At 34.1% G+C, this 18,585-nt stretch overlaps 1 protein-coding gene across 1 annotated transcript; it reads right to left on the bottom strand.

Annotated features, from left to right (window-relative positions):
* LOC145725955 (succinate dehydrogenase assembly factor 4, mitochondrial-like) lies at nt 1–18,498 on the bottom strand. The gene is made up of 2 exons (XM_081974888.1): nt 18,292–18,498; nt 1–334 (listed from the first exon to the last, which is right to left on the bottom strand). Exons 1-2 carry the CDS (start codon nt 18,356–18,358, stop codon nt 78–80), a joined length of 324 nt encoding a protein of 107 aa, XP_081831014.1. The 5' UTR covers nt 18,359–18,498; the 3' UTR covers nt 1–77.
* Nucleotides 18,499–18,585: the final 87 nt, after the last annotated feature.

Below are 18,585 nucleotides of genomic sequence, written 5' to 3'. Positions count from 1 at the left end.
TTAAAAATTAATTTTTTTATAAATAAGTAAAACAAAAAATCAACAAAAACACTCACAAATACGGTATTAATTACTTCTTAAAAATCGGTGACTCGTCCTTTTCTCTCCCAGTCACCATAACGGGTAGGTTCGGGGCCTCGAGGTCCACCAACTTCTCCTGTATGGGGATTGGTGTTATTAGGCCATGGTTCTAACGGTTCTTTCTCTTCAAAAGGATGTTTCGCCAGTTGCTCGTCCAATCTGCCAATAGGAGTTTTTTCTCTGAGCTTTTTTTTGAATTCCTCCATTCTTGGACTTGGCTTTTTATCTGACAAATGTCGTAAACCGCACAATTCTGTAAAGTTAAAAAATTTAAATAAGCAAAACTTTAATATCGTCGACTTATTTAATGAACAAAAACCGAATTTGATCAATTTCTAAAACACATGCATTTGATTTTTTCATCTGATGGAAAAACCTGTTCTTTTCAATAGTGCCAAACTCAATGCTCTACAGCGAAGGGTTTCAAAGACATTACAGTTTCTTTTAAGAAACTTTTGACTTATCCTCACCACTTTATTTCAACAGATGGAAAAAAAGGGTTTAATCAAAGTTTTTACCAGTAAATGTAGCTTCCTTTTGATATATTTTTAAAGTCCCATTGTGTTTTTTTGTATTAGAGTTTTTAGTGAACATTTTCCGAAACTGAAAATATTTTCTAGTAATTCTTGGGGCTGCTTTAATTAAACAAGAACAGGCGGGCGTAAGGCCTTTTTTATCGAACAGGAAATAAAATGGAGATGAGTTCCTGTTCAATCGCCTCTGCCGTGGATGGTGGATTAAATTTAAACTTATCTTTTTTATCCCCATAGGGTCTAACCCAGCCCTTAAAAATGGGTCTAATTTAAGTTTTTTGTTTTTCAAATAAATATGTAGTGTCAGTTTTTTTCTCCATAATCAGCTTTATTCCCCCCTTTAAACAACTATTTAAATTCACAAAATCTTTATAACATGGGTCTCACTGTCTCCCCCTTTCTAAAACACAAACAGCCGGCGCATTGATTGTCGAGTTGAGCTCCTAAAGATGGCCATTTATACAGGGTGTCCCACGACGAAAGACATCGATTGATATTGGAAAAAGTATAAATAGGAGAGTTTTGAAAATTTGGCAGGATACTGATGTGGGCATGCCCAATCCAACTAAAATATTTTCAAGATGGTTGCACTTCCGTTTATACCGGAAGTCGATCACAACTTTCTTATTTTAAATAGAACACCCTATATATTATTACAAATTTGGATTCCTCACAAAATTCTGATCAACTTTTGTATAGAATGCCCTATGCCTATCTCTAGCCGTTTTCGAAATATTTGATGTTTTTCCAAAAAAGTGACAGTTGCAACTCTCAACATATATTTGTACTATGTTAAAACCGTATTTCATTTTGCAATGAAACTTTGGGTTATTGTAAATAAAGGATCGTTTTATTAAACTGAGGGTGCGTAATGACTCATTTGTATACAGGGTCGTCAAAAAAAAATCATAAACTTGCCACTAAAAAAAATTAAAAATCTCAAGTTTTTTAAATAGAAACCCACATTTTTTATGACGGAGTCATTTTGAGCATTAAAAATTACTATAAGTTTCAATTTACTTGCCTATACTTAAATCCAACCCATTTCGTTTTATTTGAGAATAAACATTTTTTATTATAAAAATTCCAGATTTCTTTAAAATTTCTCTCTCTAATTACGTGTGGATTTATGTCACACCAGTAGTGTGAATTATGTCTATTGAACATTCCATTTTTAGTGAATTTGGCCTCGTCGCTCTAAATAATATTATTCAAAAACAATTCTTCTCCATAGTGACTCTGAACTGAACTCTCTTCGGAAAGTCAACCTCTTTTAAGTGCACTAATTTAAATAAAAAAGGGTGAAATTTATGTTTCTTCAGGATCCTCTGAATTGAGCTTTTGGATATGCCTGATTCTACGGAAACTTGTCTTATTGACAAAGTTGGATTTGCAACAAAATAGCCCAAAATTGCAATTTCTACATTTGTATTATTGTCACGAATGGAAAATCCATTAATTCAAAAGATGGACTGATTGACTTAAAAATATAAGAATATTCGAGGATTGTGAAATATTAAGCGCACGAGGCAAGGTCGCACCAAGATGCACCGAGTGCATTATATCGGTGATGAGTCAACACCACCTGCTTTGCAGGAATATGAAAAATAGGCGACGAACAATAACAAACTACGTCAGCCGATCAATCGGGTATAAAACACGCCGATTTCAGCAGTATAGGGAGAGTGTGAACCAATCGACGGTAGTGCGACCAGCTGAACCAGGAAGTCGAGATGTCGACTCTCCTCGGTCAAGAAGATCAAGTTAAGTAGTCCATTCTCCAGAATTGTTCCAACAAGAAAGTGACCAAGCCCGCCGCCAGAAAATGCTGTCCTTAGCTTATGGGTCTATGTAAGTACAATGGGCCTGTCCCACAATTTTTTTTTATTTCATAATTACAAAGACGGATTGAAAATATTATACCCGTATTTTTTTGTTTTCAAAAATATTAAGTCTAAATATAAAAAAAATGATGATAAAAACTACATTAATCTCATGTTTAAAACGCCCGCCGCCGGTGACGTACTACACTATTAACCAATCAGCGACAAGAAGTGAAACAGATGGCGTGCAACAGCCAATAAAATCGCCCAGGATTACGTACGTCACATGCGCGCCAAAATAGATCTTTTAAATTTAATGGACAAATTCAAACTAATGTAGGAACATTTACGACCATAATTTTTTCTTCAAGAATATGAAAAATTAGTTTTTTGATCCTATTCTTTCGATTCCAGTCATTAAAACAAAAATTTATGAAATGTGGGATAGGCCCATTGTTAAATTGTCAACTTTTAGTGTGTTTATGACTGTATTGTTTGGTTAATAGATTTAAGTGTTTAATAGAAAACTCAGTGTTTGATTCCATCCTTAAAACTGAGATCCCGGCGCGACGTTTATCGTCGTGAGTCAGTTTAATTAATGAATCCGAAAGGGCTCATAAAATAAACGTGACATTTGGTGGAGGCGCCGGTCTGTTTTGAGATGGATGAAAAACAATAGTTGAGTTTTTTATTTTTATATTATCTTTTGGGGTATGATACAGATTCAGGAAAATAATGTGTGTAAATGTGTGTATAACACTGTTAAAAAAAAAGTGAATTTTTAAACCAGAAAAAATATTTTTGATTTTTCTCATCGTGAGTGAAAATTACCTCTTTAAAGCAAAAATACAATTTTTCTTTTTGCATAATTAATTTTGTTCTACATTGTCATTTTGAATATTTGTTTAATAAATTGTTAAAAGCATGTCAGTATTACTGAAACGATCGTGTCTTATGTTAAAAAAGTCAAGAAATTAATGGCTAATATAACTTTACGTACAGCACTGGCCGAACCGAAAACCCCGGCCATCCTTAAATTTACGTGTCCACCTACGTTTAATCCATCAAGTGATTGCCCCATTACATTTTTAAATAAATATGAAAAGTCCGCAAGATTAAACAACTGGACTTATTCTTTAAAGATTTCATATTTTAATAATTATTTGGACGGACCAGCACAAGTTTGGTATCAAAAATATATAAATGATCCAAAAAATGTTTTGAATACTTGGGCAATAATTCGAACAGATTTTCTAAAAGAATTCGCAGGTGACCAACCATTTCGTAAACTGAAATTTAGATTAAACACGCGTAAACATCGGGACAATGAAGACATTAAAACTTATTATTATGACTTACTTACCTTGGCAAATGAAATTAACCCAGACATGTCTTTTGAAACTTTTAGAGATTATTTTGAAAACGGTTTAAATCCGTCGTGTTTTGAAATGTATTATTTGCTAAGCTCTAATAATAAAAATTTGAGTGATTTAAACCAACTGGTCTTGAAAATAAGTGATATTAAAGAGCGTGTATTATTTAGTCAAATGAATCGGCAAAGTAAATTTTACATTTCGGACGGAATGAATTTTCGGTCTCGTAATGATCGGTTGAAAAACAAATTTGACAAATTCGGTGCTGATCGCACTTGGTCAAATAAGTATTGTAAAAATTGTGAATTTCAGTCCAACAATTATTGTGGAAATAATAAATACAAAGGGACCAAGTTAAACAAAAATGATTTCTACTATCAAAATGTGTCACGAGAAATGCAAAATTATTCTAGGTTTGATCAAAATCGCGGTATAAGAAATAATAATACCAGAAATAATTGTTCATCAAAATGTAAAAATTTTAATCGAGGTAGCAACAAGTTTTACAATTTTGGACAAAATAAGAATGTTTCTACACATCAGAATCCTAGTGAATGTGAAAACTCAATGTTAAGTGTCGATGAAGTTGCTCTAAACTCGACAAACAGTAAAGATAGCAATTTATTGTCAATCAAAGCTTCAGTAAATAACGAAGACAATTTGTTTGATGTAATTTTAGATACAGGATGTGAACCAAATTTAATTGATTTAAATCTTATAACTAACATGTCTTTATCATCAGAGAAAATCCAATTAACTTCAGTAGGAGGTTATACTGTTAACCCAATAGGTACTTCAAAAGTAACTCTAAAAATTAACAACATAAAGTTGGAGGTTGAAGCATTAGTAGTGAAAAACCTTTCTAAACCTTTAATTCTGGGACATAATTTTCTATCAAATTTTAACGCAATGATTGATAACAATAAAAATATTTTGAGTTTTTTTTTTTGTAGTAATATACTCTTTAGTTGTCAAAGTTGTCTCTTTTGTGTGTCTTCCCCATCTTTTTTTCTTATAAAGGCGTGCATTCTGGGGTCCAGGGATCTTAATAGGGTAATATTCTGCTTACGTGAACAACTTCTCTTTTTGCTTTGTCTGATCTGCCTTTCTGTATCTCATAGTCCACGTCCGACATTTTTCGTCTTATATAATAAGGTCCGAACCACCTAAGCAGCAATTTTTCACTTTTCCCTACTTTCCTTACCGGGGTGAAAACTTTCACTTGGTCACCCTCATTAAACTCCACATGTCTATGTTTACAATCATAACGAAGTTTATCTATGTTTTGTCGTCTTTTTATGTTTTCAGCAGCAAAATTACGTATTGCCAGACTAGTTTCCCTCATTTGATTGCTATCAAGAGATTCAGCATGCGGCATAATGTTTGCTTCAGTTGGTAAAACAGGTTCTCGTCCATACACTAGCATAAAGGGTGAGAACTGCGTGCTGTCTTGTTTCGCTGAATTATAGGCAAAAGTTACATGTGGTAAGTATTGGTCCCAATTTGACTGATTTGTGTTGGTGTACATTGCCAACATATTTGCAAGAGTCTTGTTAAATCGTTCCGTAAGACCATTTGTTGCTGGGTGATATGCCGTTGTAAATTGACTTGTAGTGCCCATTTCTTTTAATAGTTTCGTCACCAATTCTGATTGAAATACTTTTCCTCTGTCACTTAATAATTCCTTAGGCGCTCCATGTCTTGTAATTATTTTTTCCAAAATAAATTTTGCTACCGGCCCTGCTTTTTCCACTTGGTTACGCCTCAGTTTCTGCCCAACGTGTTGCATAGTCTGTTGCTACCACTATCATGGTTTTACCATTACTACTTCGGCGAAAAGAGCCTAAAAGGTCAATCCCCACCTTTTGAAATGGTGTTCCCACAGGAATTGGATGTAAAAATCCTATCGGTTTTTGATTTTGCTGACCTTTTCTAGCTTGACAATCTGGACAACCCTTAACAAAATTTTCAACATCTTTTTGCAATCCTTGCCAATAATACCGTTGCTTAATTTTTGATAGCGTTTTTGCTATTCCCAAATGACCACTCAGCGGTTCTGAATGGTGAGAATACAAAATTTCTCCCACCAACTGTTGTGGTATTACTAATAGCTTATCTCGACCTAAATCATTCGGATTTACTCGGTATAAAATTCCGGATTCAATCCTGAAGTTTTTTGCCTGCTTACGTAAACCAATTGTAGCATTTTCCGGGTTTTTGATTGTCATTATTATTTGGGCAATTTTTTCATCTTTCTTTTGTAACTCCTCAATATTACGAGTATCCAAAATAAATGTTGGTATTTCTTCAACGTCGTGTTTATCCGTATCTGACTGCAGTACCGGATATCTACTTACACAGTCAGCGTCTTTGTGCGCAATCCCTGATTTATGGCACACCGTGTAATCAAATTCTGACAGTTTTAATGACCATCTGGCTAAACGACCTGTGGTGTCTTTTAATGTCTTTAACCAACATAAAGCATGATGATCAGTTACGATTTTTACAGGTTTACCATAAATAAAGTGTCTTAAGTATGAAAGTGCCCATATAACTGCTAATCCTTCTAATTCAGTTATAGAATAATTTTTCTCCGCTTTGCTAAGACTCCTGCTTGCGTAAGCGATAGGGTGTAACTTATTTTCTGTGTCTTCCTGCAACAATATAGCTTCTATTCCATCTTTACATGCATCTACTCTTAATTCACACCCTTTGTTTGGCTGAAAATGTGCCTGGTTCACTAATTAATTTCTGTTTTAGTGTTTCAAATGCTTTGTCATGAATGTCCTGCCAATCAAATTTATTCTGTTTCTTTGTCAGATCATGTAAGGGGCGTGCAATTTTTGCAAAATTTTCTATAAACTTCCGGTAATAGTTACAAAGTCCTAAAAAGCTTTGTACACCTTTTACATTTTTTGGCCTTGGAAAATTTTCAATTGAAACTAATTTTGATTTATCAGGAAAAATTCCATCTGTCGAAATTGTATAACCAAGAATATTAATTTTTTCTTTTAGATATTCACATTTTTTAGGTTTTAACGTTAGGCCTGCACTTCGAAGTCTATTGAAAACTTTACGTAATTTTTCCAAATGTTCATCTATTGTTTCAGAAAAAATTATAATGTCGTCCATGTAAATTAAAACTTCTTTCCATTTTAAATCTCTAAACACTACATCCCCTAATTGTTGGAATGTTGCCGGGGCATTGCACAATCCAAAAGGCATTACATTAAATTCCCATAATCCGTGACCTGGCGCTGTAAAGGCAGTAAGTGGCTTACTTTCTTCTTTTACCTTGACTTGCCAATAACCTGAATACATGTCTAACGATGAGAAATACTGGGCGTTTCCTAAGTAAGTCAAAATATCCTCAATATTAGATCCTGACCACGAATTTTTTACTGTTACATTGTTTAACTTGCGATAATCAACACAAAATCGCGTCTCTCCAGACTTTTTCTTTACTAATACGACGGGACTTGCCCAGGGCGAGTTACTTTGCCTTATTATATCGTATTGTTCCATTTCCCTTATTTGATTATCTATTATTTCTCTTTCTTTTTGTGCTACCCTGTAAGGTTTTTGTTTTATAGGTTTAGCATTTCCTACGTCAATTTCGTGTTCAATTACATCTGTTCTCCCCATATATTTTGGTGGTTTTGAAAAAACGTCACTATATTCCGCAAGTAGCGTTTGCAATTTATTCTGTAATCCTAAGTTTGTTATATTATTTAGATTATGGTCATTCATGGTAATTATTTCTTCATCATTTTCGGTTTCATTAATACAACAAACTGGAATTTTTGTCATGTCCATTTTAATTGTTTTCTCGAGATTACCAATCGTGGAATTTTTTATTACAAAAATTCTACGATGACCGACATTTTTAAGCTTAATATAAAAATGTCCATTCTGCAAAAACGGTAATCCTACGCAAATAAGACCTCTCGGTCGTAAAAAACTGTCTTTCTCAACAAAACAATATTCCGCTAAGTCAGACAGTCGTAGGTTCAAGTTCAATCGGGTAATTATATCATTCCCGGGCTTCAACACGTAATCGTTGGCGACGGTAATTTTTAGGGAATTTACTGTTGGCTCGTTTGCTATGTTTACGAACAAATCTTGCTGTGGCTCGCATTCTTTAGTCGAATCATAATCTCCAAAATTTAGGATTAATTTGTCCGAACCATGCTGCAATGTCACTTTATTGTTATTATAGTCAATGACTGACTTTGTCGTCGTCAAAAAGTTATGTCCCAAAATTAGAGCTTTGGACAAATTTTTTACCACTAATGCTTCAACGCGTATCTCTTTATTATTAACCTCAATAGTCACTTGTGAACTTCCAATAGGTGTAAGAGGGTAACTGCCTGCAGTAATTAATTCAACATCATTTTCCAAAGGATACATGTTATTAATATAATTTAAATCCACAATATTTTTACACGCTCCGGTGTCTAGAACGACATTTACATTTTCTTGATTATTTACTTTTAAATGCACATACAATAACCCTCCTTTGACGCCCTTTGATGACAGGTGGACAATCTCGTTAGGGCTTCCTATTGACGAAATTGTCCTCTTTCGTTTGGGTTTTGATATACCCGATCATTTCGACGGTTATCTGAATTATTTCTGGAACTGTTCGCATTCCAGTTGCACGATGCATGCCCAATTCTTTTGCAATTAATGTATCTAATGCGTCCATCGTGTGTTCTTGTATTCGGTAAAGAGCTATTACCTTGATTTCGGTAAGGTGCTCTGTTTCCATAGTTTTCACCTCTGTACTCATTATTTCTATTCCCTTGCATATTCCGATTTTGGTAATATGGCCGTTGACCGCCATTATTTGAATCATTATTAATGGCATTGTTCCTTGGTGGCGTATTTCTTGTAAAATTTCCACGATAATTGACAAAATTCCTGTTCGGACCGTTACTGGCGACATTCCTGTTATCCATGAAATTTCTCCTTGTGCTATTACTATTATAATAGACTCGATTTCTATTTGGATTGCTATCTCTGCGTGGAAAATTTGTTGTATTTCCTGGTCCGCTCCTGACTATTTGATTCTCGTTATTTAACGCATCGGACACGGAAAGCAGTGCCGTATCACGTGTCATCTGATTCACCAGGGTTCTCTCTTTAATGTCACTCAGCTTTAACACTAGCTGTTTTAAGTCATTAAAATTTTGATTACTTGAACTCAGCAAGTAATACTAAATGGTCCCTAAACGTGTCAAAAGACATTGCCGGGTCGATTTCTGTTGCCAACGCAAGTAAATCAAAATAATATTTTTTAACATCCTCATTGTCTTGATGTTTTCGTATATTTAATCGAAACTTTAATTTTCTTAGTGGCTGTTCACCAGAAAATTTTTTTAAAAAGTCCGTTTTTATATTTGTCCATGTCTTTGCCTGGTTTGCCGGTTCGTTAATATAACCATCAAACCAAGTCTGAGCCGGGCCTTCCAAGAAATTTGCTAAGTAGGAAATTTTGTGGTTTTCCGACCAGCTGTTTGCAATCGCTGCTTTCTCATATTTATTCACAAAAATAATGAGAGAGTCTATAGATGGGTTAAATGTAGGTGGGCATGTAAACTTTGGTGTGGCTGGAGTTTTTGGCTCAAAGCTACCTGTAAAGTCATGTTAGCCATTGCTGCTGGATTGTTAGGACGTATATCACTGTTTCTCTCTCGAATTACAGGGGGTGGGCAAGGCTTATTACAACCTTGTAATAAATCTGTGGGGCGGGATGAGGTAGGCTCTGGCACTACCACTTCTAAGGGACTTTCTTGCCAAGACTCTTCTGATTCTCGCGGTTTAGGCGGAGTCCTACTCAATGAAGCTCTTGGCTTAAAAAACTGTTCTGGGGATCGTAATCCTGCTTTGGAATCTTTAGTTTTCTGAACTTGGGAAGTCGAAGCTTTTGTTGTTCGAATTCGCGGGGTCTCAATTTGAGCACTTACGATAGTTTTTTCGAAAGGGCTATTCTCGTCCTCACTACTTGTTAAACTGACAATAGAAGTTGTTTTGTCAACTTCTGGGGCACCTGCAGAAGCAGAGGAACCGACAGTTGAGCTATGATGCGCGGGTTTAAATTCTCTCAACTCTTTTAAAACTTTTTCGGGGTTTTTCCCTTGGGCTAGTGCTTGTTGCAAAACAATTTTTTCTTTGTCTGATACACTTTGAGCTCTACTGCGAGTTCGTACTCGTGATTTGTCACTTGGTTCACTCATGTAAAATTAATACGAAATGTTTGGCAGTATTTTTAATTATTTCAATTTTTCAAGATTTCGGACAGTTTAAACGATTTGATTATTCCTAGCAATTTCTTTGCGAATTTGTTTATTCATCAAACTAATAATCTTTCTAATGCTAAAATATACCAGCATTAATACCCCCATGCACAAAAAAATAATAATCAAAATTTCCTTAGCTGACCATGAATTATCTTTTTCTTGAGACGCTTTATTAGAAATACCTCCGCTATTACCCGCTTGAGAAATAATAATTTCTTCTTCTTTCGATGAAGAACCCCCCATTTTAAATAGAACGATTAAAATTTAGTTAAAGAGGATTTCGATATGTTTCCATCGTTTGAAAACGAACAGTACATAAAAAATCGAAGGTTATTATTTGGCCGCTTGCAAAAATCGCGACATTAGTGGAAAATAAAGTGAAGCAGACTAATTAGTTCTATTTGACGCCGCGTGCCGGTGAGACCGACTTGCTTTATTGCACTGGTCTCGTCGCATCGCCGCGAAGGTGTCGATAAGAAAACTGCTGATTGATGAATTTTAATGTTTTTTTTTTTTGCTAAATGCACATGAATATTTCCCTCATATGTAAAATCTCCCATATGAGGAGAGGTGTTATCGAAAACTTACAGCGATAACACAAATCGATAACACCACGCTACATGTTAAATCTCCCATATGAGAAGGGGTGTTATCGAAAATTACAGCGATAACACAAATTGATAATTGCACTGTACGTATCTATAACGACTGCATTGTTGTAGAGCCTATTGCTAGTACACTAATTGTTGTCCTTGCACAGTTTTTTGACTTTTTATAACCAAACAATGTCAAAGATTATTGAACGGTTTGGAACTTGCTCATTGAGCTCCATTGAGCAATCTATAGTTGCAGCAAAACCAAAACATTTTCTTTATTCGGGAAATATTCCCCAAAATTACATTCGTGCTTAAAAATTCCCTGATAATTCTGCGTTCAAACTTGTTATCTTTGCAAACCGCATTCGGTCATTTTCTTATTTTTTTCTAAAAGAGCCCTCCACCTTCGGTGTCGTGCTCTTTCGCCAAAAAAATATGAAAATAAACTCATGCAGTTAAGAGATAACAAGTTTTCATGCAAAATTATCGGTAATTTTTATGCACTCGTGCAATTACCCCCGATAATTTACCTACATGAAATAACAAGTCGAAATATTGTATTGGCTGAAAATAATTAAATTTGATTTTACTATGGAAAAAATGACAACTGATTGATGACGTGACAGAAGTTTTTTTTTTTTAATACGAATGGTAAATGATACATTTGTAACAAAGTATTTCTGAAGTGATATTTAACACATTCAACAGACATACTGCTCGAATGAGACGATAAGACCCACACATCATGATAATGTGACTTTATTTTTAATTTATTTCAGCTGAATTTTATTATGTTAAATAATTAAGGTGAAAAACGCTGGCTGAGCGTAATACCTTATGATGTAAGTGGCACATAGAGTTTGTTTCTTTAACCGACCCATTGTAATGAGTTTTATGAGTAATAAAGTTTCAACTTACATGCAGTTGAACTATTTTTGGTGCATCTGTACGAAGATGTCCAGCTCAAGATTCATAATTAAATGAAAAAATATTGGTATCTTTTATAAAGGAGTAATTTAAATACTCAAGAATTCAACAGGAAAAACAGTATAATTCAATGTTGGTAGGTAGCTCTCAAAGTAGTTGTTTCTGATTTTTCCCTTCTCAGTTGAGAAGTTTCTGATACAGAAAGGTCTGTACATGTTGAGAAATATTTGTTTTAGTGCCACACAGCAATACTGTTTGCTGTTATCGATGTTAGGGCGGTGCATGAATTTTTCTTAAGGAACAAACCAAAAATATACTCGTTGAATGCAAAATTAGTAGCAGGCTGAAATGATTGTGTGTATGCTAAACCTTATACATACGTTTATTAGGTTTTGAAATTGGGTCTTTGAAGCAAATTGATACTAGACTTGTTTAAACTCGGATATAAAAAGGTCCATATAAAGTAGCTAAATTTGTCAATATTTTCAGGCAACGGAGATTCCTATTCCTGACAGCAACCGGTTATATGTTATCCTGGAAGTTTGCGTATTAGTTGCTTTAATCGTTTACCTTAATTCCGTTTATAGGATCGTCTCATTACGAGGTACAATAAGTTGTACAAATTTCTAGCAGACTGACTACGACTACTTTTTGAAACAAATATTGAACTGCAGAGCAATTCAGAGTTACAAGTTACAAGCCCGATAAAGTCATAATGCTCATAACTAAGTTATAAAAATGATCTATTTTTACTTGCTTAAATGAAATATCCTACAGTAGGATATATTTTGTTTTTTGTGCACATGAAAAAATGCGATATATAGGTACGTAAGTACCTAACCAGTTGATTAGATAATTCTTTTCTTATGCCGCAGGCAGATGGTGATCACTTTGTTATTTAAGTCATCGCGGTACGATCGTTAACAAAAACTGCGTATGGATAAATATCGGGGGTAATTGCACAAGTGCATAAAAATTACCGATAATTTTGCCTGAAAACTTGTTATCTCTTAACTGCATGAGTTTATTTTCATATTTTTTTGGCGAAAGAGCCCGACACCGAAGGTGGAGGGCTTTTTTAGAAAAAAATATGAAAATGACCGAATGCAGTTTGCAAAGATAACAAGTTTGAACGCAGAATTATCAGGTCATTTTCAAGGCACGAATGTAATTTTGGGGAATATTTCCCGAATAAAGAAAATGTTTTGGTTTTGCTGCAACTATAGATTGCTCAATGGAGCTCAATGAACAAGTTCCAAACCGTTCATTAATTTATTGTTGACATCGAGTTTGACATTTTTTGGTTATAAAAAGTCAAAAAAATGCGCATGGACAACAATTAGTGTACTAGCAATAGGCTCTACAACAATGCAGTCGTTATAGATACGTACAGTGCAATTATCGAAATGCAATTATCACTTTAGAATGCAATTATCGCTGTCATTCTGGTGAAAATGCACTGCTCATATGGGACATTTAACACATGAGGGAAATATTCATTGTAATTCCATTTTGACATGCAAATTTTTAGCATATGAGAATAATTAAGAAAAATGGCCATTGTTATTATAAAAGTTAAAAAGTGTACACTTGAGTTTTGTATCGTGATTTTTCATTGTATGAGTAAATGGATTAATTGAAGACTTTACGAAATAAAACTGGGCTAAATACTTATTGAACATTGACAAGTAAAGACTGTATTGCACGGTCAAGATGTCAAGATACTAGTAGCAAATTTTGAAACTTGAACACTTGTCATATTAGGTTATCAGAAAGGTTAATGAGTGCACCATGCTTAAAACCATGGAATTCGCTGGTTAACCAATTCGGAATAATATCTCAATGAGACCATGTAGGTACCTACCAACGAATAAAGATAAATATATGAAAAAATTAATATTGAGATGATCTAGAGCAAGCGGTAGCACAGCCGTTTGTTGCTCAGTTAGAGCCTTTTGGAAATATAGGGATAATACAATAACAAGATACTACTTATTACCTATTCTGATTTTTATACTATTTGGAAAATAGTAAGACAGATACATGGTATATTATGAATTATACCACACAAAGTAAAGAGTTACAAAAATACATCAGCTCCTGGACTAAAACAAAAGCGTACATCGCTTATTTCTACTTCGTCCGGCTGATAATCCGAATGATGACAAACTTTAGCCTTGATTCAGCTTTGTAAGGCAAAGTGAAATCAAGACAAACAATGCAAATTTGTGGAAATGCAATAATTAGAGTTTTTTTAATACGCCAGAAAAGATTTAAGTTAGTCATTTAATACCTACTTGCATTTGCATACTAATGGCATATTTTTAGTTTTACAGAAATCAATGAAAGAAAAGCATTTGATTGAGGACATTATATCCAATTTTTGATAAAACAAACTTCTCCAAAAGGATTTGAAGTTAATTAGAAACGGTTGATGTTTCTGTTTTTTTTTAAACAGGCAAATACGTTCTACTTTCCATAAAATGAAAACTAGAGCGTCTTATACTTACGGAGTTCAAACTTTTTAGTTTCAGGACCGGATTCCTGTTTATTTTAACATGTCAGTTAACTTCATAAAGTAATACGTAACACTGCATGCAGAGTATACTTTGAATATAAGTATATTAAGCCTTAATGAACACATATTAACCTTTGTTCCTATTTTTATTTCATGTAAACGCACACATGAGAGTCAACAAGCCAGATCGAAACAATACCACACGTTGATCCTGCTCTGCTGAAGACATTTAATTTCTTCCACGACTGTTGACGTTGGTATACAACATAGTCCACACGCAATACCAACACGTCATTGGACTTTTACCCACGTCACATCCATCAATTTGATGCAAGTAATAAGGAACACGTAACATTATGTTGGCATTTACTTATGCGCAGTGAACATCTTCGTGGTAAGAGTGAACTATTCTCGGCTTAACAATAATGTGCTCTGTGTTGCGCTATTAAACTATGTTAGATTTAAGAAATTATTTAAATGGAAGCGATGTAAGGCAAATGGAGTAAAGTATTTTTACGCACATTCAATAATTGGTATTTTCAAAGCCTAGATACTTCTTTCTTTATAAATCTACTCCATTATCCTTTTCTGGGTTTATTAGTGTTAGTAAGTTATTTGTGTTGATCATAAGCAATACTATGCTTTAATCATAATGTACTTAATAGTACCGTAACTTATCGATTGTTCTAATGGTTTTTATGTACGTCAATCTGAAATTTTGGTTTAATTGTATAATACTGTTACAAGTTAGATATTTTTTCAAGATGGTTGTTTTTAAGGAGAGTATATAGTATCTGTTGTTTTAAAACTGGGGACCAGTTTTTCTGGGGCGGAGGCATATGTCACGAATGGAAAATCCATTAATTCAAAAGATGGACTGATTGACTTAAAAATATAAGAATATTCGAGGATTGTGAAATATTAAGCGCACGAGGCAAGGTCGCACCAAGATGCACCGAGTGCATTATATTGGTAATGAGTCAACACCACCTGCTTTGCAGGAATATGAAAAATAGGCGACGAACAATAACAAACTACGTCAGCCGATCAATCGGGTATAAAACAAGCCGATTTCAGCAGTATAGGGAGAGTGTGAACCAATAGACGGTAGTGCGACCAGCTGAACCAGGAAGTCGAGATGTCGACTCTCCTCGGTCAAGAAGATCAAGTTAAGTAGTCCATTCTCCAGAATTGTTCCAACAAGAAAGTGACCAAGCCCGCCGCCAGAAAATGCTAAGTCCTTAGCTTATGAGTCTATGTAAGTACAATTGTTAAATTGTCAACTTTTAGTGTGTTTATGACTGTATTGTTTGGTTAATAGATTTAAGTGTTTAATAGAAAACTCAGTGTTTGATTCCATCCTTAAAACTGAGATCCCGGCGCGACGTTTATTTATATATTTTATTAATTAATGAATCCGAAAGGGCTCATAAATTAAACGTGACATTATTAAGGATTGGTTTTGTTTTAATAGCTTTTATCTTCACATATCCTGTATTCTTAAAATTTTCAATTATTTGCTTGACAGCTTTTGGTGGTGGCTTTGGTTTTTCTAGATAACGAGCGGCAAATACCTCACATGTTCGACTCACAATTTTATCACATTCTCCGTAAATAATAAACAGATTTAAGTAATCTTGGTTTGAATAACGTAACCGCGATGGCATATTTGCAGTTGTCAAAACACTCAAAACTAGTGTTATTAACATGCCCTGCAGGTCTCCAATATCACCGTGTGTCAAAAGCATGACCAACTAGAACACCACATAATCCCAACCGTGCAGCATAATAAAAAAATGTTTATTCTCAAATAAAACGAAATGGGTTGGATTTAGGTATAGGCAAGTAAATTGAAACTTATAGTAATTTTTAATGCTCAAAATGATTCCGTCATAAAAAATGTGGGTTTCTATTTAAAAAACTTGAGATTTTTTGAGACCAGTCAACAAAAAATTTATAAAAACATTGTGTAACTTGAAAATGTCGTCCATTGCTCAAAGAGACAATTGAAATGAAATAAAAATGTAAAAAGGTAGTCGATGTCACAGTCTCAGTTTAGTCAGTTTATTAAATAAAGATTTTCGTGGTGACGCGCGTTTTGCCCTAAGGCATCCTCAGACCAAACGTACACGAAATCACACACACATATTAAAATATAAAACCGCGCTTCTTACTCGAAGATGGGATGTCGACTGATATTATCAGTTTTCCTGTACGTTTGGTCTGAGGATGCCTTAGGGCGAAACGCGCGTCACCACAAAAATCTTTGTTTAATAAACTGAGACTGTGACATCGACTACTTTTTTACATTTTTATTTCAAAACATTGTGTTGTGTCTGTAAGTCGAATTTAACTATTTAATTATTATAATATTATAATTCAGATATGAAGCTGGAAACTTGTTTAATTTTAGGAAATTGGAAAAACGTTACTCAACATCCACATTTTGAACAGCAAATAAGTAAGCAAGTAAGTACAAGTCATGTTTATAATACATCAATAAAGCAATAATTATTGTTACATGTGTAAACTCTTATTTGGCTCACAGTGGTTTTTCATACAGAAATTCCAGCAAAGTGCACCTGATTAATGTCACGTTCTGACCACGCCTCCGATTCCCAAGTTCTGGGCTTTTTAATTATAGCGGGGTGTGGGGCATGGGGGGACAAAAAGCCGCCATTTGTCTGAGTGGGTCAACTGTTATATTTATTCTTTAAACTGTGGTTTTGGTTTTAATTTTTATTGCTCAAGAAATGCTCTTTTTATAGATACCAAATTTGTTAAAATCTGTCAACAATCAAGAAGTTAAAGCAGGTTATTGCAAGCACAATTATTGAACACCCTGCGCTATCTTTGTTCTAGAAGTAACTGAAACTTTTTGTTTAGGAAAACTAAGGTAACAGTTACGTCTTCTGGTGATCATTTTTAGAACTTTACAGCAATTCTTCATGTTAGATTTACCCAATAATTTTTTTTACTGAGAAGTAACATGACATGATGGTGAATTGGGTCACCTGGTACAAGCTGAGAACTGTTGCAAAACTATTTAGATCAACTATTTGTTTAGTTTCCAATGCACATGGTTAATTTAGTTACAATTAAGGAAAACAATTCAGCTCATTTAAGATACACACCAAAACAGTTTCAACCTGATATATTAGAATAATTATAGCTCTACATTTTCAAAAGATTTTTACCATACAAATTTACACATTCTGGTTTTAATTGGTGTTTTACATTAATTATTTGCATTCAGCTGCTTTGTTTATGAAATGGCTTGCCAAACCTATCTTAACCTAAAAAAGTTAAATTTACCTATAAAGAACAAAGAATGCCCAAAATGTTAATTAAACTTAAAAGAAATGTGCAAGCGGTTTGTTATTTAAAACCAGTTTAAAACAAAATTAATGAATGGTTTAAACATCACAATTTATATTTACATTTCCGTGGATCATTAAAAGAAGTTGTGTGTGAACATATTTTTGTTTTACAAAATTTAGCAGCAATATGATTCAGAGTCTCCTCTGTTACAAGAACTTTAAAAGGGGGAAAATTCATTTATAACAAAATAATGATTTTTTCTCAGATTTTTCAGAATAGGGTGTAGATTGTGATTGCTATAGCAACAACATCACAGTCAGGAAAATTATTGAATTAATAGCTTTGTTCAGGTTCATGATTCTGAACGATTAAGAAACTGTTCTGGAACTGTTTTAGGCAATCTGCATGGATGGGATAAGTATTTCTTTGTGTTGATTTACAGAACTATATATAAATTATCATGCAAATGCCACATGCTCCAAACCCATATTCAAAACAATTCAGACTCAACAACCCGAGCAACAACCCAAACAAAGCTACCAGCTTTGAACTGTTTCGAATATGGGTTTGGACCATTTGAAATTAAAAACCAACCAAACCAGTTTGAGAACAGTTCCTGAGTGCTTCAGTATCATGAACTAGAACAGAGCTAATAGAGGGAATGTATTGAGCTCGATATTCAGGAATAAATTAGATTTTCCATTCATATAAAAATGGAAATTCGTTATGTTACCCCTATTTGCCGGTTTGACACTAAACAGATGATTAACTATCTACAAGATTTTAACTGAAGAATACTATGCAAAAGTATACTAACCTTTGGGCATAAAGGATCTGCATAGTAGGATTTGGTTGGGTCCAATAAAATGCCTCATAATACTCATAACTAACCAAACACACTTTTCAATTCAAACGCCTAAAACCACAACTTGACACGATAAAATGTTGCTGTGGAAAACGGAAAAATCAGAAAATCTTTCTTTAAATTTGGAAAACAAAATTCAAATTCAAATACAAATGATATAATCAAAACAAAACGTCAAGACATCAAAATTAAAACATTTAACTAACATATAACACAAATGACATCTGACTTCTTCTCTTCTCACTT

This window comes from Ips typographus, linkage group LG3 (genome assembly GCF_016097725.1).
Source record: "Ips typographus isolate SLU linkage group LG3, UJ_Ityp_2.0, whole genome shotgun sequence".
NCBI classification, from domain to species: Eukaryota; Metazoa; Arthropoda; class Insecta; order Coleoptera; family Curculionidae; genus Ips; species Ips typographus.
This window is presented reverse-complemented; position numbering and strand designations above follow the sequence as displayed.